Here is a 25,873-nt window from a genome sequence, read left to right on the forward strand (position 1 = left end):
CTTGTCCTCCCTGCTTCCTCTGCATGCTGCCGCAAACACTGCTTTGACCACCAGAGTTCCTCTAGATGCTGCCTCGCTCCCCAGCCCTTGCAAGGACTGGGGGTTTGGGTCTTAGAAATAATAGGCAAGCAGGATTCAAATCTTGAGTAAATTCAAAATCCAAGCATCCACAATGGGATTCCTTGGCAGTATATTCACCTTTATAAGTGGCAAGTTGTAGTAATTGAAGGGTGTGTGAGGAAGAGACAGAAGTAAGCCATGATTGAAGTTTCTGGACTTGTAAGAACATTGATGATGACATTACTGAGGATAGCTGGTTTGGGGGAAAGAGATAAGGAGCTTATTAGTTTTGGTCATATTTAATCAGGGCTTTATATTCTAGACTGTATGTATGGAGAAGTCTAGCAGGTTACTGGGGATTTGGATCTGGAACTCTGGGGAGATTGGTAATGGAGATGTAGGTTTGCATAATGCATAAAGTTAGTAATTAAAGCCATATTAATAGTCTGTAAGGAACCCAGGGAAAGAGTATGGAATGAAAAAAGTAGAGGATAGAATTCTAGGGAATGTGAGTAAAGGGCCCGTGAGCATAGGAAGAGGCCTGTGGAGAGTTGACTTTGAAAGGTGTGGCCGGGGGAGGTAACTGGTGAGCGAGATTGCCGAGTCTCTGAGGGGTAGAAGGAGCTGAGGCCATGTTATCAGAAGCTAATGTGCAATTCCCTACGCTGGAGCCCAAGAAGTGCAGTGGGCAGTTAGGAGCTACTCACGACTTTTGAGAGTACAGTTTCAGTTCACTGGTGAGCACACAGTTAAGCTGCAAAAGGTGACCAGGCCAAATAAGCCTTCAGTCTGTGGAGCAATGGGGACTGGTCTACACTTTCTAGAAGTTTGGCTACAAAGATAAGGCGACAGGTTAGCTGGAAATTTGAGGACAAGACAGATTGCATGGTGTCCTTTCTTAGAATGCAAGGACTTTAGGGCCTTTGTGAACTGTGTGCCAGTTCTCTCGTGTGAGGAAGCTAGAGGTGCCTCTTGGTTAGAAATAAGTTACTAATTTTAAGTTTAATTTTATTTATTGTTATGAATAAGGAAACTGACATTTTGCAAAGAAACTGTCAAACTTTATTCACTTAGAATCTAGTACCTCTTATCAGAAGAACAGCATTTGCCCCAATTACCATACCATCAGAGATGTAAATGACTCATAAGGAAACGCAAAAGGACTCTGGTGTGCCCTCCCTAAATGTTCTCTTCCTGTTTTTTCAGATCGCTTGATAGGCTTGCCAGAAGGGCGTGCTCGCAATCACAATCGGCCACAGCAAATCCCTGTCCTGGCTGGAGTGGTCATCGAAGACGTGGCAGTCGGAGCTGAGCACACACTTGCTTTGGCATCAACTGGAGATGTGTATGCCTGGGGGAGCAATTCAGAAGGGCAGGTAAATATTTATCTTGCTTGCTGTTCTCTTATATTCTACATATGGCAAAGGGATCAGCTGGAAACTCATAATATCTACCACAGTGTGTCAAGCACGTCACTTGGCCATGAGACTGATTATTTTGAGTCCAGTTGTGGACTAGTAAGTATTATATCATGGTTTAAAAAAAAAATCTATGGAGTTCCCATCGTGGCTCAGTGGTTAACGAATCCGACTAGGAACCATGAGGTTGAGGATTCGATCCCTGGCCTTGCTCAGTGGGTTAAGGATCTGGTGTTGCCGTGAGCTGTGGTGTGGGTTGCAGACGCGGCTCGGATCCCGCATTGCTGTGGCTGTGGTGTAGGCTGGTGGCTACAGCTCCAATTAGACCCCTAGCCTGGGAACCTCCATATGCCGAGGGAGCGGCTCAAGAAAAGACCAAAAAAAAAAAAAAAAAAAAAAAATCTGCCAGTACTGCTAAGTGATTAAGAAGATTAACTGAGTGTGTGTTTGTGTGTGTGTGTGTGTGTGTGTGTGTGTACATACACTGAGAAGTGCCTGGCGCCCAGGAAGCAGCACTTTATAAGTATCTGCTATATCATCATTAATCATTGTCATTTTCACTACACTAATAAAAGAAGCTAGGTTATCAGTTGGAAAATGGAAAGAATGAAACAATTCTTTTATACTTTATGACAGTGTACAAAGTGTGTTTGTGTTTATGCAGGAAGTCTTGTCACTCTCTCATCATGCAGAGGATTAAACTGAGCCTCCAAGAGGTTGAGAAAAGACTCAGAGGTTGATGTGTTGAGCCTACCCTGTACACAGAAGGGGGGAGACACTTTGGTGGGGCTTGTCTGAGATGCCTGCTACTACATGCGGAGTCCCACCCTCTTCCTTCATTAATCCTCTCTGCTCTAGGCTGCCCCTAGAGCCAGGGACCCTTAAGGTCAGATATTATACATAGTAGTTTCAGTTTGGCTCTGTGGTCTTCTCATCACTGTGTTTACAGATGAGGAACCTGCTCATCACTGTGGTTGAATATTGTCTTAAGGAGAAGAGAGTTGATATTGAAGACACCTTTGGGAGGTCCCTGGCAGGGCCTTGACATAAGCCTCCCTGATAATGTTGAGGTACTTAGCCTCTAAAACACTGGGTGTCCTAGTCAGACCCTAAGATCTGGAGATGAGAATCTGCTCTGTGTGAGTTTTTATAATTGTTTATTGTTACACAAGCCATCCATGTTAAAAATCAAGAAATCAGTGTGTTTTAAATAAAAGCTCTATAGCTCATTCTGTTTTTTTGTTTTTTGCTTTTTTTAATTTTCCAAGAATTTCCTCTTTAGGAGTAGAGTTCAAAGATTTTTTTCAGTCATTAAGACTCATTTGCTGTATTTGGAATAGCCTTGTTGCAGCTTAGTTTTTAGAAGACATTATGAGCTGTGAGGATTTTGATAGAGAAAATCAAAATTAATTTCATTATTTTGACACTGTTGCTTGGTACAAGTAGTAACTTATTTATGTCTGCTACCATCCAACACAGATTTTGTCATCTTGGCTTTCTCTCTTCCTCTTTCTCATTGAATCTCTGTGTATTTGGAATTTATTCCCAGCTTGGCTTAGGTCACACCAACCACGTTCGAGAACCAACCCTCGTAACAGTTCTGCAAGGGAAAAACGTTCGACAGATCTCGGCCGGGCGCTGCCACAGTGCTGCATGGACAGCCCCTCCCGTCCCTCCAAGAGCGCCAGGTGAGGGTGAAATATCCTTATCCATGCTCATGCCACTTCTCTTTCAGCAGTCCCCAGCTGCACTGTCCACTTGCCAGCTTCACACTGCATCCACGCACCCTTCTGGGACCATCAAACCTTCCCCCACATAAACCAAAGCACTATTTGTACTAGAGCACCGCAAATACTTTCCAAGCAGGTGGTTCTCCTGCAGACTTCATAACAAAGCAGCCCCTCCTCCTCCTCCCTGAAAGAAGAAAACATAGCACCGGGCAAGCAAAATTTATTATTTTAGAGCAGCGACTAAGTTTTATATTTTTTTATATATATATAAAACTTAGTCGCTGCTCTAAAATAATATATATGTATGTTATGTAAAATATATATAAAAGTGATGAATTTTAGTGTTCTAAGGCATGCTGTTAGGAATAAAGATTAAAAGCCCTGACCTCTTGTCAGATTCTTCACCCTAGTCAACCATTTGAAACAAGATGTTGTCTATCCATTGGCACAGCAAAAACAAAACAAAACAAAAAGTTGCTGTTTTACTCCAGTGTGTATAGCAGGACTGCTGGGCTGTTTCTACCTTTTGTGTGCTTTGCTTTTAATTTATTTTGAAATCCTTATAAACGTACAAAAAGATATAAAGAAAATAAAATGCATATTTGTATACTTAATGCCCTATACTAGGTACTCTCCCTGATTGGATCCATCTTCTGTTACCTACAAAAGTAACCATTGCTTTAAGTATGATATTTGTCATTCTTATGCATTTCTTCATATTTTGAGCTATTTCTTTTCCAGACCCTAAAGTCCTTTCTAAAACCACCCTCTGGTATCTAAGGCACTAGAACTTGTCTGAGGTGACCTAGTGCCTGAAAACTTCACATGCTCATCCCTTTTTTGTGAACCCCTCTACTTCTTAGCCATAGGTCCTTAGGAAAGACTCCCCATGGAGATTGTTTTCTCTTAGATACCCTGAGAGAGCAAGATAGGGCTGCCTGCCAGGTAGATTCCAAACAAGCAGAAAATGGTTTCTGATTAGCGAAACCCAGAATGAGTAGTGCTACCAAAGCACTAACAATTTCAGGTACTCGGGGGTCTCTTCAGCTTCCAGCAGGATTTCCCTTCTTTCAGAATGGGGACCACATGTGTGGTGGCTTAAATATTCAGACTCTGGAAACACATTGCCTGGGTTGAATCCTGGCTCCTCCACGTATGAGCTGAGTGACCGTGAGACTCAGTTTCCTTATCTGTGAAACAAGGGCAGTAATAGTACCTATTGTTAAAAGCTACAGGAGCAAATGAACCAATTCGTGTGAAGCTCTTAGAACAGTGCCAGGCACATGGAAGTACTTGATACATGTTAGCTTTAACTAATCGTAGGAAAATACTCTGAAAATTGAGCTGAACAAATCTTTATGTGTAGGAAACTCAAATAAGTTGAATATCATGTTCTTAGTCTGTTGTGCATTTCTGTAAGAGAATAACCATGGATGTAGTCCTGGTAGTCTTTGTGTCTGCTGAGCTCTTATTCTTGCAGTGTAAACCCTTTGTGAATCATGTACTCCTATCTTTCATTTTTGTCATGATCACCTTCTGTCAGATCCCTAGTGAGTGTGTGTGGTGACTCTGCTGAGTTGCCCATTTCCTTTTTCCAGAACTGTCTCCCTACTTGGTCCTGGCCCACACGTTATTACGAAGATGACTGTTATTGAATAAGAAATAATGAATGTGGGCTTTGGGGGTGGGGGTTGTGAAGGAACTGCTTAAGTCCCATAATTAAGTGAGAAACTAAATTCAAGGAGAAAAAAACAAGTTTCCATAATGATAAATTAACAAAAGATGTTTTAAAAACCAACGCAAGTGCATCCAAAAATTAAGATGAATTGATGGATAGGATTGATAAATAAGTGATAAATCATATGGCAAAATATTAATTACAGAATTTAAGTGGTAGGAATGGCTATTCATTGTACACTTATCTAAGCTTCTCTGTGTGTTTAAAATATTTCAAAATACTAAAAATGAAAACAATGAATTTTCCTTTACAAGTGTGCATTTGCTTTTTGGGCAGGTGTGTCAGTGCCTCTGCAGCTGGGCCTGCCTGATGCAGTGCCCCCCCAGTACGGGGCGCTGAGGGAGGTGAGCATTCACACTGCAAGGGCCAGGCTCCGGCTGCTTTACCACTTCTCTGACCTCATGTACTCGTCCTGGAGGCTACTGAACCTCAGCCCCAATAACCAGGTAACATGCTGGCTTGGGAAGCAATGCTCATAATGTGCTCACCAGTTCTCAGGGCCTTTTTCTCGGCCTTCAGAAAATTCTTCTATGACTAATGGTTTTTACTCCTAGAACCCTGGAGATGTAGAAAAGGCAGCAGTTCTGTTTGCATTTTATTGCTTCATTAAAGATAGTCCAGATATAGGTTATCATGCTGTTGGACACAAAGTGGTCTTCCTTCTGTGTTTTGGTTTGTCCAAGTTCAAGCAAGTATGAATGGCTAAGCATGTATTTTCTTTTTTTTTTTTTTATTATTTTCCCACTGTACAGCAAGGGGGTCAGGTCATCCTTAGATGTATACATTGCAGTTACAGTTTTTTCCCCCACCCTTTCTTCTGTTGCGACATGAGTATCTAGACATAGTTCTCAATGCTATTCAGCAGGATAAGCATGTATTTTCTACAAAGTCTAGTGTGTGATTTTAAAACTTAATTTAGTACACAAAGATGTTAGCACAACAATCAAGGTGGTTATACGAGTCTGAGAAATTTAGAAAACTTTTTGCTCTCCTTAAAAATGAGCTTACAAATGAGCATGCCCAGTGGAGGGGGAGGTAGAGGAGATAAAGTAAATTTGGCTGAGCTGTCTTTAGAGAACAGTCTAGTAATTTAGGGAAAAAGTGACCTGGCTATGTTTGTTTGTTTAATGCTCAGGCATGCCTGCCAAAATGTGTATTAGTTTGTAAAACTGTTAGTCAAAAATCTGTAAGTCACGGGCATATGAGAGATTTGACAAATCATTGCTAGAAATAGATAATCAACCAGGCAACAGAATACTGTGCAGTGACTAAACAGAGTGTTAACCTGTTTGTAATTAGTGGAAGAAATGTTTATGATACAAAGTGAAGTGAGAAAAACAGTGGAAAATTATATAAACAGTCTGATCTCAAAAAAGTGAAAAGGAAACTGAAAGGAAATAGATGCAAGTGTTAATGAGGCCATCTCCATATGGTAGGATTATGGATGATTTTATTTGTGTACTTGCATGTATTCTTTTCTGTATTTTCTAAGTTTTTTTTAAAAAATCATACTTTGTCAGAAAAAAAATTTTTGAAAAAGTTTCTAATAATAGCTATTACCCAGGTTTATGCTTTTAAAGTGCATTTCTAAAAGTGAGTGTTATTTCTCTTAAGTCTTAGATTGTGCCATTTCTGCTAAGCTTACTTTCTGTTACAGAATAGTACATCTCATTATAATGCTGGAACATGGGGCATTGTGCAGGGACAGCTTCGGCCTTTGTTAGCCCCAAGAGTCTACACCCTCCCAATGGTGCGCTCTATAGGAAAAACCATGGTTCAAGGCAAAAACTATGGACCTCAAATTACTGTAAAGAGGATATCAACCAGGTTAGAACATGTGTACACGTTTCATTAACATTTTTTAAGATGGACTTTTTACTAACTAATCTCTGTGAGCCTTAGCATCTCCACTTGTTAAGTGGGATAGCAATGGTATTTACATCGGTACCCAATGTGGTTACAGTGGGCCTAGCACAGTTTTTGGCTGTGGTTAAACTGGCCTGTTGATTCACTGTTGGGAAAATACCTTTAAGTGACTTTTGTGGTTATTTGGGAGAGTTGTATTTCATTCGGTTTTCCCTTTCTTTTAAAGAGGACGGAAGTGTAAGCCCATCTTTGTTCAAATAGCGAGACAAGTAGTTAAACTGAATGCGTCAGATCTCCGTCTGCCCTCCCGCGCATGGAAGGTTAAGCTGGTTGGAGAAGGGGCTGATGATGCTGGAGGAGTGTTTGATGACACGATCACAGAGATGTGCCAGGTATATTTGCAATGTCCCCTTCTGAATTGTCCACTCAGGTGATGGCCATTTTATTGTTTGCAGTGATTACCCTGGCAAGTTTCTATAAATGTCAGCTAGAGTGCAATTGTGAGCTGTACATAGGTCATGCTGCTAATAATGTGTAGGTGAATTATCACAAGGGTCTGTGAAATGCTTTGTGAAGATACCTTATGAGTAAGTGCCAGTACTTAGCCATCTACCAGGGACTCACCATCTGTTGTGCTATATAACACTGGCAGAGGACACAACAATGACACATATTTGTATTTATGTAACAAACAAATGCAGGACCACCCCTGAGCTCCCATTTATTTTGGTGCCTTTAGAACAAAGCAGAACTGCCAGGCTCCAGGGAAATTAGAAAAGCAAATCTTAAGAGTTTGAACCAGTTCATATTTTAAGATCTACAGTGGCAGCTTTACTCTGTCCCCTCTAGCTTTGCCTGGTATCAGGATTTGTCTGATAAATCCTATAGCTGAAATAATACTTGGCTATCATTTACTAAGTTTATTTGAATATCACTATACCATGCTCATGGCTATCCCAACTCCTGCCTTGGATTGACTTTCCATCTTAGTTCTACATACTGCAGGATATTTTCTACATGGAGGAATTCCTAAAGTCATTTTAAATGATAACCACAGTAATAATTATAGAGATGGCTGGTTGTCATATAGCATTATAAATTCCTCAATATTCTCTTTTCAGTATGATAGTTAATGTAATTGCTTTGTTTTCTTGATGCATTTGACTGTCATTTCTAAAAAAAAAATAATTTTTCTTTCTTCTACAGGAACTTGAAACTGGTATTGTTGACCTTCTTATACCCTCTCCAAATGCTACTGCAGAAGTGGGTTACAATAGGGACAGGTAAGGGCAGTCAGCAAGTGTTCGTTGAATGTCTATAATAATAGCTCACATTTATGGAGTGCTTACTATTATGCCAGACACTGTTCTAAGTGCTTTACATGGATAATCCCATTGGGCCCTCATTTATAGCCCTAAGGAGTAGGAACTGCTATTGTTCTCTTTTCAGAGATAGGAAACTGAGGTACTTCCATCATGATTTACTATTTATTATGAGACCAACTCAATGATAATATCAAGGGGTAAAACAAATGCAGGCTTGATAATGACACCAGACTTGTTTTGTGTTTCTGAAGGTTCATATGGCCTTTCCTCAATGAAGTAAAATTCATTCGAAAGCTTTGATATGCTATCCAGTCATAGCAATTAGTATTTGCAATTATGTATTATTCCTATATTTGTCAAATTTTGAGTTTTGAGTCCTGCTTCATGGACTTGTAAATTATAAATGAAATTATTTAACAGGGCATCTTTGAGCCGGTAGCTTAAGGAATAATAGATCATTCATTTACTCTTTTATAGTTCTCCTAAAAATAATTCAAAATATGGTCCAAAACAATAATGATAGGCCACATGTGGCTATTGAACACTAGAAATGTGGTTAGAAGAGTTGAAGAATTGAATTTTAAATTTCACTTAGTTTAAATAGTCACTTGTGGCTAATAACTTCCATATTGGACAGCACAGGTCTAGACTAAAATTATAGCTGTTTGATAACTTATTTCTGGAGTTCCCTAGTGGCCTAGCAGGTTAAGGACCTGGCATTGATACTGCCGTGGCTTGGGTCCCTCCTGTGGCATGGGTTCACTCACTGGCCTCGGAACTTCTGCCTGTTAGAGATGTGGCTCAAAACAAAACAAAACAAAACTTACTTCTTTTTCTTTTTTGGCTGTCCTGCAACCTGTGGTGTTCCCGGGCCAGGGATCAGATTCAAGCCAAAGTTGTGACCTATGCCATAGCTGCGCCAGTCCCTGTATCCTGGTGCTGCAGAGATGCCACCAGTCATGGTGTGCTATGGCAGGAACTCCCAACAAAACTTATTTCTAATAGAAATGAGTACAACTTTGTTTGAAATATATCCTTTAATTCTCCAGGTTCCTTTTTAACCCTTCTGCCTGCCTCGATGAACACTTAATGCAGTTTAAATTCTTGGGAATTTTAATGGGGGTTGCCATTCGTACAAAGAAGCCTCTGGACCTCCACTTGGCCCCTCTGGTATGGAAGCAGCTGTGCTGCGTCCCACTCACCCTGGAAGACCTGGAGGAGGTGGATCTGCTCTATGTGCAGACTCTCAACAGCATTCTTCACATTGAAGACAGTGGGATTACTGAGGAGAGTTTCCATGAGGTAAATCCTGGCTGGTCCATGTTTCTACTGGTATTGACTGGAATTTTTCTGGGTAAAAATCAGATATATTCTTCCACTTGCTGTCTGGCTGACCCGTGCTATATATCCTACTGCTGCGCTTAGCAACTCAACCCAGCAGTTTCAGTAACCGCTAACAGAGTCAGCTCCAGCACCCAACTCATTCCTCTTTAAACCTCTCTGCCTCTTAGAGTGAGGGACAGAGAGAACCCACCTGGAGAGGGAGGCCTGGGGTGACCAGAGTTCATCAAACCGGGTTTGGAGGCAAAGAGATTCAACCTCAGTTTTAATACAACTGGGGGAGTCAGCACTCCCTGCTGATCAAGTGGCCTGACCTGTTGTCTCAGTTGCTGTGTTTTTCATCCTTAAAATTTTTGATGATGTTACCATTTTGCTGTATTTAAAGTACTATACATTTTGTGGTCACTTCTACCATGGAGTAAAAATTTTTTTTCTTCTATTCTTAGATGATTCCTCTTGATTCTTTTGTTGGCCAGAGTGCTGATGGCAAAATGGTTCCTATAATCCCTGGTGGAAATAGTATCCCACTCACATTTTCCAATAGGAAGGAATATGTGGAGAGGGCCATTGAATATCGACTTCATGAAATGGACCGACAGGTGAGATGAAACATTTGGGGAGATGCATTGTTTGCATTTGTCTCCAAGCAAGAGCTGTCTGGTTTCTACTGAATTTTGGCACATGAATTCGCTGTGTTGATTGAGACTATATTTCAGTCTCTGTTCAGAGACTTCTCAGGCCCTGCTCTCTCCTTACTCAAAGGCTCTGAATTGGTTGCTGGTTGGATTGAGGCCAGGCTCTCACCCAGCCCTTCAGAACCTACCTTCTCACTCTTACTCTTCCTCAGTCCTATTTGTCTTCATGTGTTACTGCCCCCCAACCCATTGTCCCCACTGCAGCTGCGTTGGTCAGGGTACATATGAATGAACCCAGAAACACTGGTGCTTGCAATTCCACATGAGCGCCTCTTTCCCCTTCCTGCTGCAGTCCTTCTGGCCCCAGCTGAGAATGCATCTCCTCTCCAGACCAACTTTTCTCCAGGTCCTTAACTATACAGATCTTTTTTGTTACCTAGAAATTCCTCAATATCACATAATTCTGTGTTGTGCGCTACAGAGTTTGCGATTTCTTTCTTCACTTAGCATGTAAGACACTGAATGAGGAATGTATCTTATACATATGACTTCTATATCCTTGTTCTATGCTAAAATATAGTAAGCATTTAGTAAATGATGGGAATATGAGTGACCATAGAAATGAATGTATCCAAAAATGGTGGTTTTGATTATTCAGTCCTTAATAACCACTTCAGTAATACCTTATTTGCAGAATATGTTGGGTTCTTCTCGAGAGCTGGATACAGGCTCTGAGGCTGTGTAGTAGTTTGAAGTGTGTGTATTCTGCACCATTCCTTCTTTGACTCTGACTTTGAGCCAAGTCTAGTCAGCAAACTGTACCCCTTAGCTTGATAAGGGTGGATCTTGTCAGCAGTTTACATAGGCAGGGCTTAGGGTTTGTGTCTAGTTCTTGAGTATTTTTAATTCTCACAGACTGAATGACCCCGATTTTATGGATCACCTACTGCACGCCAGGAGTGGTACCAGGTACCTTCATGTGCTGCTCGTGTTAACCAGAGTTACCCTGTTGAGATGGGGATTGCTATCACCATTTCACAGATGAATGCACAGAGTCCAGGGGAATGAAGTGATGTGCCCAAGGCAGAGGCAGGATCACAGACCAAGTTTATTGCTGGCCCTTCCTCTCAGGGTCAGATTGACCTGCTTTCCATCAGCTGTGCTCTGCCCTGCCCTGGCTTTGTTCCTTTCCTGGTGAGAAGGCCTTCTTCCTTCATTTCCTTCTTGTCTCCTGGAACCCAGGGTTCTTCCCATAGCTGTTCCGACTTGTTCTCCACCCAAGTAGCCATCCCTGTACCTCAGGCCCTCCCCCGCCCCCAGACTGCTTTTGGTTTGTTCCTCCCAGGCATGATAGCTTGTTTTTTGGCAGACTTTGACTGCGGTATTCCCTTTACCATCTGTAGAGACTGCCCTCACTGCCAGTCTGTTAGCCCTGGGCATGACAGCCACATAGAAGCACAACTCCAGGGCCTTCCCCAAGGTGTGGCTTCTGTTCAGGTTCTCTGATTCTTTTTTTTTTTTTTTTTTTTTTTTTATGGTAGACAGTTTTGAGTTGGCCAAGAGTAGAGAAGTGCTTAGGAAACAAATCTTGAATAATGATGCATCTGTGAGAGTATGCACTACTGCCCAACCTTGGAGGGGGTTAGCAGCACCCTCTCTCCATTCCCTGACTGACCTATTCTCTGCACTCTGCTAACAGAAGCTAACTACCCTGTCACACAGACCCACTGAAAATTCTTCTTATAATCATGTGAGCAGCAAATATTTGCCTTATCTTTTCAGATGAGGAAATCAATATAAAACAAGTGGTGGATTTGGGATTCAGAAACCAAGTCTCTTGATTAAATTCTCTGTCCTTTTTACTGCCTTCCTACAGAAAAGGGACTTCCCAGTTTTGCTTTCCTCTTGGTACTTTTTTTTTTTCACAACTAGCACAAATAATTTTCACAAAAAGAAAGTAACTATTTTCAAAAGAAAATGTAAATTACAGAAACAATAGAGGCTCTAGACACATCCTCCAGGAGCTTCTTATCCTGATGAGAAGAAGTGGTACCCCAGATAGCTCAGTTTAACAGCCCTCAGCCATTGTGATTAGGAGTGTGAGTGGGAGGGCCCCAGTGGGCTGGAATTTTGTGGGGGAGGGAAGGTGGGCTCCTGAAATGACTTCAACTGGGATAAGAAGGAGTGTATGAGTCCTGTAAGTGGACAGAAGCTTTCATCACAGGTCAGAGACAAGGAGGGTGGGTGGTGTGCAGTCATGCCAGTTCTGAGGGACGAGAAGCTGGTCTGGGGGCAGAGGAGCATGCATGAGGTGCCTAGCCCAGTCGGGGCCACTGTGGGTGCCTAGTGTATGCACACACGTTGAATGAACAACCTCTCCTGGTTGCAGGTGGCTGCAGTCCGAGAAGGGATGTCCTGGATCGTCCCTGTGCCGCTGCTGTCCCTCCTCACTGCAAAGCAGCTGGAGCAGATGGTGTGCGGGATGCCTGAGATCTCCGTAGAAGTCTTAAAGAAAGTGGTGCGGTACCGGGAGGTGGACGAGCAGCATCAGCTGGTACAGTGGTTCTGGCACACACTGGAGGAGTTCTCCAATGAGGAGCGTGTGCTCTTCATGAGGTTTGTGTCTGGAAGATCTCGACTCCCAGCCAACACTGCTGACATTTCTCAGAGATTTCAGATCATGAAGGTTGATAGGGTAAGTAAGATATGTTTTCTTTGTTCGTAGTGCCTGCCCTTATTGCTTCCTTGTGGCTTGCATGTTGGGCCTCAAGTAGGCCTGCCAGTTCAGGATGAATGCTTGGTATTTTCGAATTTTTTTTTTTTAAATCAAGCAGAAAAACTTGTTCAGAAATACCAGATAACGTCAATGAAAAATGGATGTAGAAAGCACACTACAACCAAGAGTATTCACTAAGTCTTCCAGTGTCTTCCTGTGTGAAAGCTAAGCTTCGCAGGCGGAGCATGGTGTTGCCTCTGCCTCTTATTTCCTAAACCTTTTCATTGTGTGACTTGTGCACTGGGACACGTTCTTGTTTATCAGTTTTCACGAAGATTCGAACCATTAACTGGTGCATGTGCTACAGAAGGAGCCTGAAGGCACGTGCTCTGTGCTGTGCATCCCAGAGCAGGCAGTGCAGCTTCTCTGCAGCCTGATCAAAGGGCCCTGCTGTGGAGTCCCAGCCCAGCTGCTGTTTTGACAGATGGCTTAGGACTAAAAGGGCTTAGAGCCTTAAATGCACACTGCTGCCAGAGTCATCTTTCTCAGGCACCCATCTGACCATGTCACTCTCCTCCTTTCTTAACATTCATGGCCCCTTGTGTTGACCCCAGGATAAATGCCGACTGCCTTAGTGGCCTTAAACACCTTCGCAGTCTGGCCTCTGCCTCTCCTTCTGATGTCACCTGTTGGCACTTACTATGTTCTGGCTATAGCAGGCTACTTGTCTTTCTCCTGACAGACCACACTGTGTTTAAACATCTGTGCCTTTGTGTAGGCTCTTCCTTCTGCTTTAGTAAGTTCTCCTCCCACCCCTTTCCATCTCTGCCTGGCAAGCACTTACTCATCCATTAAGCCCAACACCAGTGTCATCTCCAGGAGACCCTCCGGGCTGCTTTCCTGTGCCTTCTGACTATCCCTGAGGGCAGACTTAGATCTCCTTTATTCATCTCTTGGACACTTGGTTATACCCCTTGAACTCAGCATTAAGTTAGAAGTATCTGTGTTCCTTCTTTCTCCTCCTCCACCCCATGTGCCAGGCAATCCTCCAAGTAGGGTCTGTGTTCCAGAAACGTAAGGAAAGTAGGGCTTCTTCACACACAAAAGGTCCCTTCCTGCCAGTTTCATCAGGTTTCAGTGTCTGCCTTTCTGGTGTTTTTCCAGTAACTACTCCTGGAAGTTGGTAGAGTCACAGCCATCCCTCCCCTGCTGCCTCCTGTGGCTGCCTGGGCTCCACTCCTGGGCTAGGCTTGCTAGAGAGGCCGCGCACAGGAAGGGCTATGAAAAGAGCCTTTCCATAAATTTTCTACATGACTTGCCAGAAACTATAAATTGTAAATCTGTTTTGTTTCTTCAGAGAGAGGTGGGAGGAGGAAATGGTTTGCTTCTATTCAGCTCTGGGAAAAAGACTTGCCTTATATCTGTCCCAGGCTCCCCTGCCATCCTGGGAGTTAATCCACCATTAATCCTCTGCCTGGGGGGTTTAGCCTCAGAAAACTGACCACTATGGGTCTCTCTTTTGTGACTTTTAAACTGTTTTTCCCAGTTTCCAAATCAGAGCCACCTGTTGACAGTCTCCTTCACTGTCTTTGTGGGTTGTGGTTTCTCTGCATTGGAACCTTGTGTCATCACTAGCTCTGGCACAGCTAAGCTTCTGGGCCCTCCATCCCTCACCTCTTAGGAACGCAGTCACCTGATGTCAGGGTCAGGGGAGGAGGAAGGCTGGTTTCAAGGAGAGAGAGCAGGTTCTTTTTTTTTTTTTAATTACTCAAATGAATTTATCACATCTGTAGTTGTATAATGATCATAACAATCTGATTTCACAGGATTTCCATCCCACAGCCCAAGCACATCCCCCCACCCCCCAAACTGGAGAGAGAGCAGGTTCTTTTTTAAAAATTAATTTTTAAACAGAATTGTAAAAACAATGTAGAATCATTACTATCATTAAAATAGTTTGGAACGTAGTGTGTTTTCAGGGCAGGAAAGTGTTTGCAGGGAGAGACAGGAATCCTGTCTCTTTAGCAGTAGCCACTCTCACCCTTCACCGTGTGTAATTCCTTGCAGTCTTTGCCTCAAGTGTACACATTTTTGCGTGATGCATTTAGAATGTTGTATTCTGCTTTTTTCACCTAACAGTCTGTCCCAGCACTTTTCTGTTTTGCTTCTAATCAGCATAGTTATCATTTGAAATGACTACATCACTGTAGGTTAAATGGATATTCTGAGCGGTCATTAACTGCTCCTTCCTCATCTGAGCTGTGTGCTGTCAGCTGTGGCTGACGAAGGATGCAGAATGCTCGTTAGGAGGACAGTGAAGGGAGGAGTGTGGTGGCTCCCTCATAGTTGTTCCTTCCATTTCGCCACCTCTGCTGGGGGCTCCCTGCAGCAGCTTCAAGTTTGCACCATTGGTGAAAGAGAACAAACTCCTTTTCACTCCTCCTCTGTGGCAGGCACTGTGTGAAGCATGTTCTCCCAAGTAATCCTGCCAATCAGGGCTCCCCCTCACTTAACACGTGAGGGCAGTGGAGGAGTGAGGAGAGGGAAGAAGCATCTTCATCAAAAGCCTCAATGGCCACGGGACACCTTTCCTACCAGGGCCACTCTGCTTCCTCTCGAGGTGTGGTCATTCATGTCTGTGGAGCCCACCTGAAGGCAGAGAGGAGTGCTTTCCTGACGTTGGGGGTGGTGGTAATGGGCAGCCCTGCTCCCGCATGGCACCCCAGTGCTGCAGTCACAGCTGTGGGTCTCTCTCTCTCTACAGCCTTATGACAGTCTGCCTACCTCACAGACCTGCTTCTTCCAGCTGAGGCTGCCCCCTTATTCTAGCCAGCTGGTCATGGCCGAGCGCCTGCGCTATGCCATCAACAACTGCCGCTCCATTGACATGGACAACTACATGCTCTCCCGAAACGTGGACAACGCCGAGGGCTCCGACACTGACTACTGACCGCCAAGGGTGCCGTCACCCCTCTTTCTTGTCAGTAATGCTCACTTCCAGTTTAATGTTGATATACTTTTATGGTAACTATATAGATGTTTTAGGAACATAAACCAACATTATAAACAGTGGCCACACTTAGTTACTCTGAATGTAACAAAGAAATTAGATGTTTTTATTTTTCTGTGATTGTACAAAAAAAAAAAAAAAAAAGACAAAGTGCTCTCAGTCAGGTTTTTCCCTCCATATTTTTGGTCACTTTTGATAAGTTTGCATGGAACCATTTTGGTGCATTTTTAGTTGGGAATGGTACATTTTTGTAAACCCACCCAGTGAACATGAAATTGTACATTGTGTATAATTGTTCATTAGAAAGGACAGTTTTACATGAATATTCATATATTTATTTTGTTTTAATTTGAATTGCCTGTGCAGGGTTCCTTATGCAGAGAAATAAAGCCGATTCAGGAATCAGCACATGGGCCACTTTTGTTATTGGAGCTTCCGATGGAGAGAGGAGTGAGCTTTCAGGCTCTTCTGACTCTGATAGCTTTTGACCCATCAAAAACATTCCATCACACTGGGCTTTGCTTGGAAATGACATGGCAGAGGGCCACGTGGGTACAGTAGCCCCTGTGGTGGAAACTCTGTTTTCATTTGTTCTGTCTTCCTTGGCCTCTCTCTGTGTTCCCTACTCCAGGGTCCTTGTGTTAGCCGCTTGGTCCATCCTTTTAGCACCACCCTTCCCCCTTCTCCATAGCTGGCTTAAAATGTAACACACTAATAGGAGTTTTTCTTGAAAAGCCCCATGATACCTGGTATGGGATGCACCTCTGCTTGGCAAGGAGGAAGCCAACTAAAGTAATGCAGTTCTAACCCCCCCCCCCATCAAGAAGTTAAAGAGCAGAACAGTTTACAATTACATGTCATCTACACTGGAAGGGGAGCCAGTGGGCCCTTAGCATATGTGAGTGAGTGAATGTGTGAATTCATGTAAGAACTAATGGGTGGCTTTTATATCCGTGAATGTTGGATGGTAGGGCGTTGTACAGGGGACTGGGAAAGGGTTCCATCCTTGATGCTTAAACCCAGCCCTAGAAGGCCCTGGGTGATGTGCTTGTTTGCTCAGGCATGTCAGAATAAGCATGTGGTCTGGAGAAAGGGCCATCTGGGGAGCAGCTGTGAATGCTTTGGCTGCTGGAGGGGGAACAGGAAGAGGGCAAGGCCTTGGGTGGCTTGTCTTTTTCATCCACTGCAAGTTCATGCCACATGCTGCTTCCATTGTACTTCGTGGATAAGGACAAGGCTGATAGCCTGCTCAAATGCGATGCCAGAGAGCCTTACAGGCAGTTGTTTTCTACAATAAGGTAAAAGGTATGTGTTTGCAAACAGAAATTAGATGAGTCCCTGATCTCAGGAACTGAACTGAGCTTAGTACAGATATTTTTCTCCCCATAGTTCACTTTCCACCCTTGTAGAGGCTTAGGCCATTTTGTTTGTTTGCTAGACTCATTCAGGTAACAAATCCTTACACTTCTTTTTTTATCATCCTTAAACAACCTTGAGAGAACTTTGACCTCCAGCTTTTAAAATTTAAGATTTCCACAACGGCCCTTAAAGGTGCACCTTTGTTCTTGGCCTCCCAGCTTTGTGGCTTTTGCCCAGCGCTGCCAGCCACATGAAACCTACATCCCAGTTTTGAGCTTGATTTTTAGCAAAAAGCAAGTCTTGGGCATTGAATGCCAGAGCTGGAGGACTCCTAGAGCTAAGGTGTCAGATTATCTCTCACTTTACAGAACAAGAATTCAAGGTTAGGAGAGGGGAAGTGCTAGATCACAAGTACTTACAGACTAGAGCTGGAAGACCTGGCTTCCTGGCAGCACGCTCGTGGTGGAGTTGAGGGGGCTCAGTGTGTCCCTGTAAGACAAGCATCACAGCCCAACACCCCCTAAGCAGGCTCTGCCTCCAGAGAGCAGTCTGGAGCCCCTGACCTCACAGGGTGCAGCCCCAGTCTCAGCAGGCCCTGAGGACCCTGTGCACTATCTTGCCCTGGTGCTCAGGTCTGTACTCCCCCCCCCAGCCCCACCGCCTTTCACTTTGGCTGCCTTGGCCGAAACTGAGAGTGAAAACAATCAGCATTTAGGAGCCGGAGGAAGTCTGTGGTCTGCTCTAACAGAGGCTGTGAGGGCATAGATCACCTCCAAGCCATTTCTAGGTGGCTCTGCAACAGGCTCAGGCTCCCATCTCCCCCAGCATGCTCTCTCTTCTCTGGACATGCATTGGGTTTCCTGACTGCCTTTTCTGAGCTGTGCCTACTGATACCAACCTTATGAGAGCTGGGGTCAGTCTTCAGACGTGGCTCAAAGACCATGTCCTCCATCACATGTTTCCGGACCTTTCCCATGTAGGCTCAGCTTGCTTCATTCTACTGTCTGTGCCTTGTGGGTTCTGTCAGGCACCTGGCTTTTCTAGCCCCTTACAGATGTGAGGATGCCTTTCCCTACCCTCTGCCTTCCAGGTGCTACACATTTAGACGATCCCATCATGGTGTCACAGAAAGGGTACTGCCCTGTTTTACAAATAGAGAAACAGAGGCTTGGAGAAATCATAACTTGTCAAAAGTTACAGATGGTGGAGCTGAGAGAGCACTCAAACTACCACCCCCACCCCCACCCCCACCCCCATTTGCATGTCTTCTGACTGACTCCCATGAGGTAAGGACTGGCCCACCCAGCCCACGGCCAATACCCAGTAAATGTTTGTGAGATGAATGAATCAGTGGATTAATTAAGTATGCAATGCCCCTTGTTCTGTGTACACCTGAGAAAAGACCTTGAAAGTTGCTTTTAGATTAAGCAGGGCACCGTGTTCGGTCCAGCACTTTGCTCAGTGCCTGGTTATGTGAACAGTGACTGTTAGAAGGCAGGGTGGAGAGTCAGTGCCTGCCTTCTGGGAGCACCTGAGACGGGCCTGGGGTCAGAGACCCAAAGCTCCTGTGTGTGTGTGTCGGGGGGAGGCGGGGTAGATCCTTAGAAACAATGCTGGACACAGCTGTCAACACAGTTGTAGTTCTATAACCACTACAGTCTTGGTATGTGGGGGTTACTGAACATCAAAGGAAACAACCCTCATTTATAAAAGAGCTTCCATGGGAAAAGGAGCCTCAGGGGAATGCAGGTTATCCATATTCAGGCTAAATTTAAAGTGACCTTTGCTTTACAAACACAATCTCATAATCCTTAACAGACCTTAACAAGCAAGATTGTCTAGCTTTCTCAATCAGGTAAGAAAGCTGAGATTTGGAGCGGGCTGACCTGCCCTTGGTTGGAGGAGAACTAGAAACCAGGATCCTGTTCCTCAGACTAAACCACCAACTCAGGGCAAACAGGACCTCTGGGAATTGGGGCTTATCAGAGATGATGAACGCAAAGCCCTGGGGTTTAAATAGCTCTTTTAAACAAACTTTTAACTCTATGGAAGCCTGAGCTTTCTTTCAACATTGTTTGCAGTAGTGGTTGAAAAATTAAATCCCTGCAAAGCCTCTCTCCAGAGTCCAGAGCAATGGTGGGTAAAATGGAAAATCACCCAGCGAAAGGCTGCATCTCATAGGCTAGTAGTGGGCCCTTCCATTCCACTGCAGCTAGTGGCGGTCCAACCAGGGGTCCAAGAGCAGCAGCTGAGGCCTTCAGCAGCCCATGGAGGGGTCTGGGCGGGTGAGGTGCTGCTTGCCTGCCCACAGGTTCTGCCTAGAGAAATTTCAGTGCCTCTGGGCCTTCAGCCAGCATCATCTTTTTGGGGCCCTGGCTCCTGCTCGGGGTAGGCTGGGTGGGGGATCTCCACCTCTCATTTCATTCTCATAATAACCTGTGAGGCCTCCCTCATCCCTTATTTCTCTGATCACCTCTCCTGCTCACCTTTCCTCCTCATTTACTCTGTTTCAGCCATACTGACCTCCTATTCCCTAACACACCTGCCATGCTCCTAGTTTGGGGCCTTTATGCTGATGGCTGTTTCCTCTGCCTGGAATATTTTCCTCCCAGATGCTCTCCCTCACTTTATTTCTCAGATCCACCTTCTCAATGGGGCTTACATTGATCGACCTCATTTAAGTTGCTTCTGCCTTTCCCAGCAACTCCCAGATAGCCTCTTAGCCTGTGCTTCACCTTCTCCAATACTTAACCTTTCTATACACCAATTACTGTCTCTTCCCTCACTAGAATGTAAGCTCCTTGATAACAGAATGGCTTATTCCGTGCTGTTTCTCCAGTATTCGGGCAACATATTAAGGAACCTGTGAGTAGGGATCAAGAGCCCCTTTCACAAGAAACTCCTGGCCTCAGGTGGGTAAAGGACCTTGATCTTAGCTGGTAATGGGAGGAGCCAGAGCGTGAGCATCGCCCACCCCTCCACCATCCTCCCTGCCTTCCCCACTTAGCCAGTTTTCCCCATGTACCTGGGACCAGGAGGCTGCTGGTTGGCCGAAAGCCTTTGCTTTGGTGGATAAAGGTGGGACACCAGTGACTAAAGCCCTGAAGTTGGAACTCCAGACGTTGCCACGTTCAGCAAATCTAGCAGGTAAAAATTTTAATTTTGCATCAGCTTTTAAGGGTTTCATTATCCAGTGATCTAACCAGGGCTATTGCTTTTAAGTCTTCGGGTTTTTCAAATGATTTTTTTCCCCTTATTAATGAGAGAACGGTAGAAAATGAGGATAAAAACGGCTGTTTATGAAAGAAGCACATCAACGAGCGAGTTTTCTGGAACCTTGTTTGCAGTCCCTCCTAGAAATGCATCTGCCCGGAAAAAAGGCGAGCACGCTGGGGTGGCTGTAAAGCAAAGCCGCAGTTCGATGGCTGTCTCGGTCCCTGTGCCAGGGGTTCCTTCCCTCTTCCCGCTGGCGCACCACCTAGACCCTCCGAGGGCCCGGGGGTTTCACTGCGCGCTTTCCCGGGGTGGCCCGCCCCGCGCGCTGCGGGGGAGCCCCGGGTGGTCACGCCTCCCCGCCAGGTTATTTATATCTCCAAACTCGTTGGTGTTGGGTAGGGCCTCCTGCAGCTACGGGCGGCGCCAGGCGGAGAATACGGTGCGCGGGAGAGACGGGGAAGGGTGCTGGTGTTTAGTGAGATAAATAAACACTGGAGTGTTTTCCAAGCATCGGGCCATCAAATTTCCCGCTTAGCCTGTGTATAAAATCACGTGAGGTAGGCGCTCGTATCCTCGTCTTGGATGAGGATGTGGCGGCTGTCTAGGAGTTGGAGTTCAAGCCAGGTCGCTCCTTCCGCCGGGACGCCCGAGGCGGGTGTCCTCCCAGCGGAGAGGCGCCCAGCTAGCGTTGCAGCAGTTTGCGGAAAGCGGCGCCGGGCGCTTGCGGGCCGCGCGGGGGCTGGTCTGGGATCATGGCTGCGCTGTGCTCGGCGCGCAGCGTCAGGCGCGGGCACGCGGCGCGCAGGCGGCGCAGGCCAGCCGCGCTCACGTTGCGGCAGAAGTCCACGTGCAGCGTCTGCAGCGCGCGCCCGTGCGCCGCCACGGCTGTCAGCGTGCGGTTGGTGACGCGCGCGCAGTTCTCCAGGCGCAGAGCGCGCAGGCGCGGGCAGGAGAGGAGCAGACGCACTAGGCAGTCGTCGGTGACGTGACCGCAGCCGGATAGCGTGACGGATGCCAGGTTGGGGCACCTGCGGAGAGAACGCGGTGACCGCGGGCCAGTGCCGAGGAGGGTGCGGTTAGAATGCTAGCGTGCGCCCCCTCCCCGCGCCACGCCGCTTCCCGAAGTTCCCTGAGGTGGTTGGTGCGTTTTCCAACTCTGGGAGACCAGGCGTATCAGAGACGAGAACTCTGCAGTAACGGAGCCTGGATCTGAACTGGGGCTTTTGTCCCGTTTCTCCTTCCCTTTCTGCCACTCGCCCCGCCGTGCTTTAATCTGCGTGAGCTCTTAGCCTCAGGAGACCCCAGTGGAGACCCAGGTCCGTGTCCTGCTGTGAACATAGAGATGCTGGTTCCAAGGAGGAACGACTGTAGCTGCTTTGGTTCTCTCCTCACCTGTTGCCTTGGGTAGGGGTGAAGTAGGAGTTGGGGGAGGGAGAATAACGCCTACCGGTGGGATTGTTGGAGGATTAAATGAGATTTGGGATGTCTGGAGCCTGCACAGGGACTTCTATAGGCAATCAAAACCCATGTTTCCTGGGAGCGAGCAGGACCAGACTGCTTCCTGTCAAGAAGAACCTGACTGGTGGGCGCTGGCTTTGGTTTCCTGTAGCCAGAGGAAGCTGGAGTCAGCCCCGGGGAAGGGGGGGGGGGTTCTGTTCCCCATCAGCCTACCCCATTGCCTTTTGACTGAACTTGCCTGCACCAGCTCAGCTCCCTTTGCCTGAGGAAGGAAGGAACTGAAATAGGTTGAGCATGGCCACATCCACACGCTGAGTGCGTCGCATCTGCCCAAGTTGACACGCCTTCCTTATGCTTCATACCAACGCTCCACCCCATTTTGTGAGGAAACTGGCCCAGAGAGCTCAAGTGACTTGCCTGTGACTTATTTGCTGTCTGACCCAGGACAAATGTCTAAACCTTACTGGGGCCCCTCTTCATCTGACAAGTGTTACCTTCAGGTTGGTTGTAAGGACTAGGTAGGTGTTTAAGCCCCAAGGGTGTTAAGTGATCCCTTCCTCTGAGAACCTTTAGAGTAAGCCTGATGCAGGAAGACACCAGAGAAAGAGCCGCCTCCATCCTGGCCCAGCCATCCTCACCTGTTCTTCCCAACACCCCCTCCCCAGAAGACTGCCAGATCTAGAATTGGTGGATACTTGGCAATACCCACTATGTGCCCGTGCTACTGTGTCATTTAATTCTTTTAGCCTGCAAGATAAGGCAATTTATCCCACTTTATGGATGAAGAAATGAGGTTGAAAGAGTTTAAATATTGGGGCTGGGGTCACATGGACACTAGCAGAACTGAGGGACTCGGAGGAGGACCATGACCATCAAGTCCTTTGCTTTTTTTTTTTTTTTGGTAACTCTGGGGACACTTGGTGTGCCCAGACAGTGGCCTGGGAAGGCCAGGCCACACCTTGCTGATTTAACTGGGCTTGAGTTTTTATTTGCTAAAATCTGGCAGCTTTAGACTTTGGGGCAGATCACACAACCTGTCAGAGCTTTGGTTTGCTTATCTGAAAACTTAGGCTAGAACACTTTCTCCTTTGGGTAGCGTGAAGATTAGTAAGTTTCTAGGAAACCATAATTTATCACCACCCCTATTTCCGGAGCCTAGCTTGGTTTAGCTAACTCAGAGCTGAGCCCTCTAAGCTCTCCTTCCACAGCTGCATTTCACAGGTCTTGGGGTTTGCTTGCTAGGGGCAGGGTGGAGCGGTGAGCTGACTGCTGAATCTAGGAACCTTTTCCTGGGGCCTGACTTTGAAAAATCAAGGCCCAGCTGGACCCACCCAGCGTTTAATGGCTGCCAGGGAGGACAGCTGGCCCAAAAGATGGGGACAGCTGAAGCCGAGTTCTTCCTCTTTGCAGAAGCAGCTCTAGGACCTGTGAGGCTAAGGGGAGGCTTGGTGCCCATTTCCCCCATCTGGGGACTGCACTGTGGCAGGGCCTGGGAGCAGGGGGTTGCCTTGGGCCTAGTCTGAGGCTCTCCAAATCGGAGCCATCCTCTTGTGGTTTGCTCTTCCCTGCCCCCCAGAAGCCTCATAGAACTCCAGATGCCAGAGCCAGCAAAGCCAGCACAGGAGGTGGCCTACCTGTCGCACACCTGGAGGAGGAAATCATTGACCAGGTTCTCATGCCGGCTGCAGATGCTCCTCTGGAGGGCGCTCTTGAGCCAGTCCTCAATGCTGCACACCTGCACGCGGCTGGAATGCCAGCAGATGGAGAGGCTCCTGAGGGCTGGGCTCAGGAGGAAGTTGTCCTTCTTGAGTTCTGTGAGGGAACGGAAGTGCAGCAGGGGCCAGAGTGCGGGGTCCTCAAACACGTCCTGGAGCTGGGGGCAGGTCCTGGCGAGGTTCTTCCTGCTGTCCTTGTCCAGGAAGGAGAAGAGGTGCAGCAGGCACTCCCGGTTGAGCTGGGTGATGTGCATGGTGTGCAGCGGCCACACAGAGTATGACTGGAGCCCGGGGACCTGACCTACCTCCTGCTGCTCCTCCCCAGCTCTGGGCTGGTGGACATATATGGTTGAGGAATGGTGTTTATTTTTGGCCAACAACTGGTGCTGCCGCTCTGAGGAGGGGGGAGGTCCAGGCCCAGACATACGTGCAGCAGTGTGTGGCTCGGCTTATGTTCAGAGGAATTGAAGATCTTGGCAGAGAAGCAGCGTATTGAAGTTAAATAGCTTCCTTAAAAGGGATTTCTTTGCTTTTAGCTGACAATGGCATTAGGCAGAGAGCTCTTTTGGCGTTTTCATTCGTGGTACTGGCTAGACCACCTCCGTCTGGGCCTGCAAGTCTCTTGTCACTGGGAAGGACTCTAATTGCAAACAGTGTCTGTTTTTATTTTCTGGGACATCAATAGGAGTCTTTTGCTCTGCTCTTTGTAGGAAAAGGTTTGTCTATAAAGAGCAGTGTGGTAGTTTTGTGCTCAGAGATGTAAGCAGAAGGCATGGGTAGTACCCCTTTTCTGTTACTTTTGCTCAGTAGTGACACTTTCCAGGCTTCAGAACTGCCTTCAAATCCTGCTGCCCTCCTCCAGGCACAGGGATTTCCTCGGTCTCCCATTTGCCTCTATGTATACCCTTCGTTTTTTCCATAAAGGGTTTGTCCTCAGTAGCTTCTCTCTCCAAGATTCTTCTGTGTATATATGTGTCACTTTTTAAACTTCGGTTTACTTGGCTTTAGCCTTTAAGAGTTGTGTCCTGCTGTATCCAGCCTGTATTTTCCAAAATGTCAGGGTGGTTGAGGTAGCTCCTAATACAAAACTGCTTGAAACAGTTTTAGGTTGCTGTACTTCAGTCTGCGCTTGCCCATTGAGCCAGTCACACACCATCTTCCTTGTGAATGCCCTGAGCTCCTGGCGGTGAGCTGCTAGCCAGGCTTCCTGAAGGTTTTTTTTATTCTCTATTCAGGATCTGAGATTTCTCAATCCATGAAGCATTTTCTAATATCACTTCGCTCCCGATCCTTGACCAGACCCCACCTCAGTTTTCCTCCTGCGAAGGCCTCACTCTGTGTACCAGTTGGTTGGCTTGGTGGGTTAAGTAATGAGACGAGGAAACCGGTCTTCCTCTGCTAGACCAGGGAGCAGCCCCTCAGTGGTCACCTCCATTCCTTCTCCCACATAATGGGAATTGGAAGGAGGGGGAACACTTTGTTTTGCACGTGGGTGGAGTAACACAGATGAAACACCTCTTCTGAGGCTAAGGCTCGGTCAGCCCTGGTGCAGCTTGGCCTGTGAAAGCAGAATGCAGCCAAGGGAAGAAGGCAGCCATTGGCATCAGCTCCCGTGCTCTGAGGAGTCCATCACAGTCACCCCACCACTTGCCAAGGTGAAATGGAAGGTCTGACTTTCCTTGAAAACAACATAAACCAAGAAACAGCCAAAAGGAAGAAGTGTTTCTCAAGGAAAGGACAACTAGGTACTGCTCTTTCCAGCTCATCATCGTAGTTGTCCCAGCTGACAGCCAGAGTCCCTCTTCCAGCTCTAGTTAAACGTATCCACACCAGGGGTGCTGCTGTACCACCGGTGGGTTTAGTGGAAAGCCTTATTAGCCCCCTCCCTCCCCAGTCCTTCACAAACCCATCCTTTTCAGAGGGCTGAGCCCTGGAAGTAGGGCATTCTTTCACCTTCTTAAAAGACAGAGCAGTGTTAAGTGTACTGTCTGTGGGGGAGAGTCCTTTTGCTTCCTTGTGGTTTCCAAGTTGCACTCCTGCAGCGCTGCTCAAACAGTGAAAGATAGGCAGGCCTCACATTCAGAGCCTGGCTCCTTCGCTGAAGCATCCCAGGATATGGGGGGGGGGGCACGTGCATGGCTGCTTTTGGGGAGGGGTCTGGCTCAGGGCCAGGTGTTGTGACCACAGCTCCTTCTTTTCTGCCCATGTGGAGCTCGGCTGCTTGGCTGCAACAACAGCAGCTGCACAGCTGCCAGAAGGAAATGTGTGATGTGGGAACTGGAGGCA

General features: G+C 46.4%; 2 protein-coding genes across 22 annotated transcripts in view; one reads left to right on the plus strand and one right to left on the minus strand.

Annotated features, from left to right (window-relative positions):
- The window catches only part of HERC1 (HECT and RLD domain containing E3 ubiquitin protein ligase family member 1), a 197,978-nt gene extending 181,731 nt beyond the window's left edge, over positions 1-16,247 (plus strand). For all 21 annotated transcript variants that reach the window (XM_021094060.1, XM_021094074.1, XM_021094069.1 and 18 more), the window contains 10 exons: positions 1,267-1,436; positions 3,028-3,166; positions 5,223-5,392; positions 6,604-6,773; positions 7,039-7,204; positions 8,019-8,095; positions 9,187-9,439; positions 9,925-10,077; positions 12,503-12,808; positions 15,594-16,247. In XM_021094060.1, the coding sequence (XP_020949719.1) occupies positions 1,267-1,436; positions 3,028-3,166; positions 5,223-5,392; positions 6,604-6,773; positions 7,039-7,204; positions 8,019-8,095; positions 9,187-9,439; positions 9,925-10,077; positions 12,503-12,808; positions 15,594-15,779 (1,790 nt within the window). In that variant the 3' untranslated portion in view covers positions 15,780-16,247. The remainder of the gene's footprint in view (positions 1-1,266; positions 1,437-3,027; positions 3,167-5,222; positions 5,393-6,603; positions 6,774-7,038; positions 7,205-8,018; positions 8,096-9,186; positions 9,440-9,924; positions 10,078-12,502; positions 12,809-15,593) is intronic.
- Positions 20,325-24,035, minus strand: FBXL22 (F-box and leucine rich repeat protein 22). The gene is made up of 2 exons (XM_021094142.1): positions 23,507-24,035; positions 20,325-21,442 (listed from the first exon to the last, which is right to left on the minus strand). Exons 1-2 carry the CDS (start codon positions 24,010-24,012, stop codon positions 21,097-21,099), a joined length of 852 nt encoding a protein of 283 aa, XP_020949801.1. The 5' UTR covers positions 24,013-24,035; the 3' UTR covers positions 20,325-21,096.

Source organism: Sus scrofa, chromosome 1, assembly GCF_000003025.6.
Source record: "Sus scrofa isolate TJ Tabasco breed Duroc chromosome 1, Sscrofa11.1, whole genome shotgun sequence".
NCBI classification, from domain to species: domain Eukaryota; kingdom Metazoa; phylum Chordata; class Mammalia; order Artiodactyla; family Suidae; genus Sus; species Sus scrofa.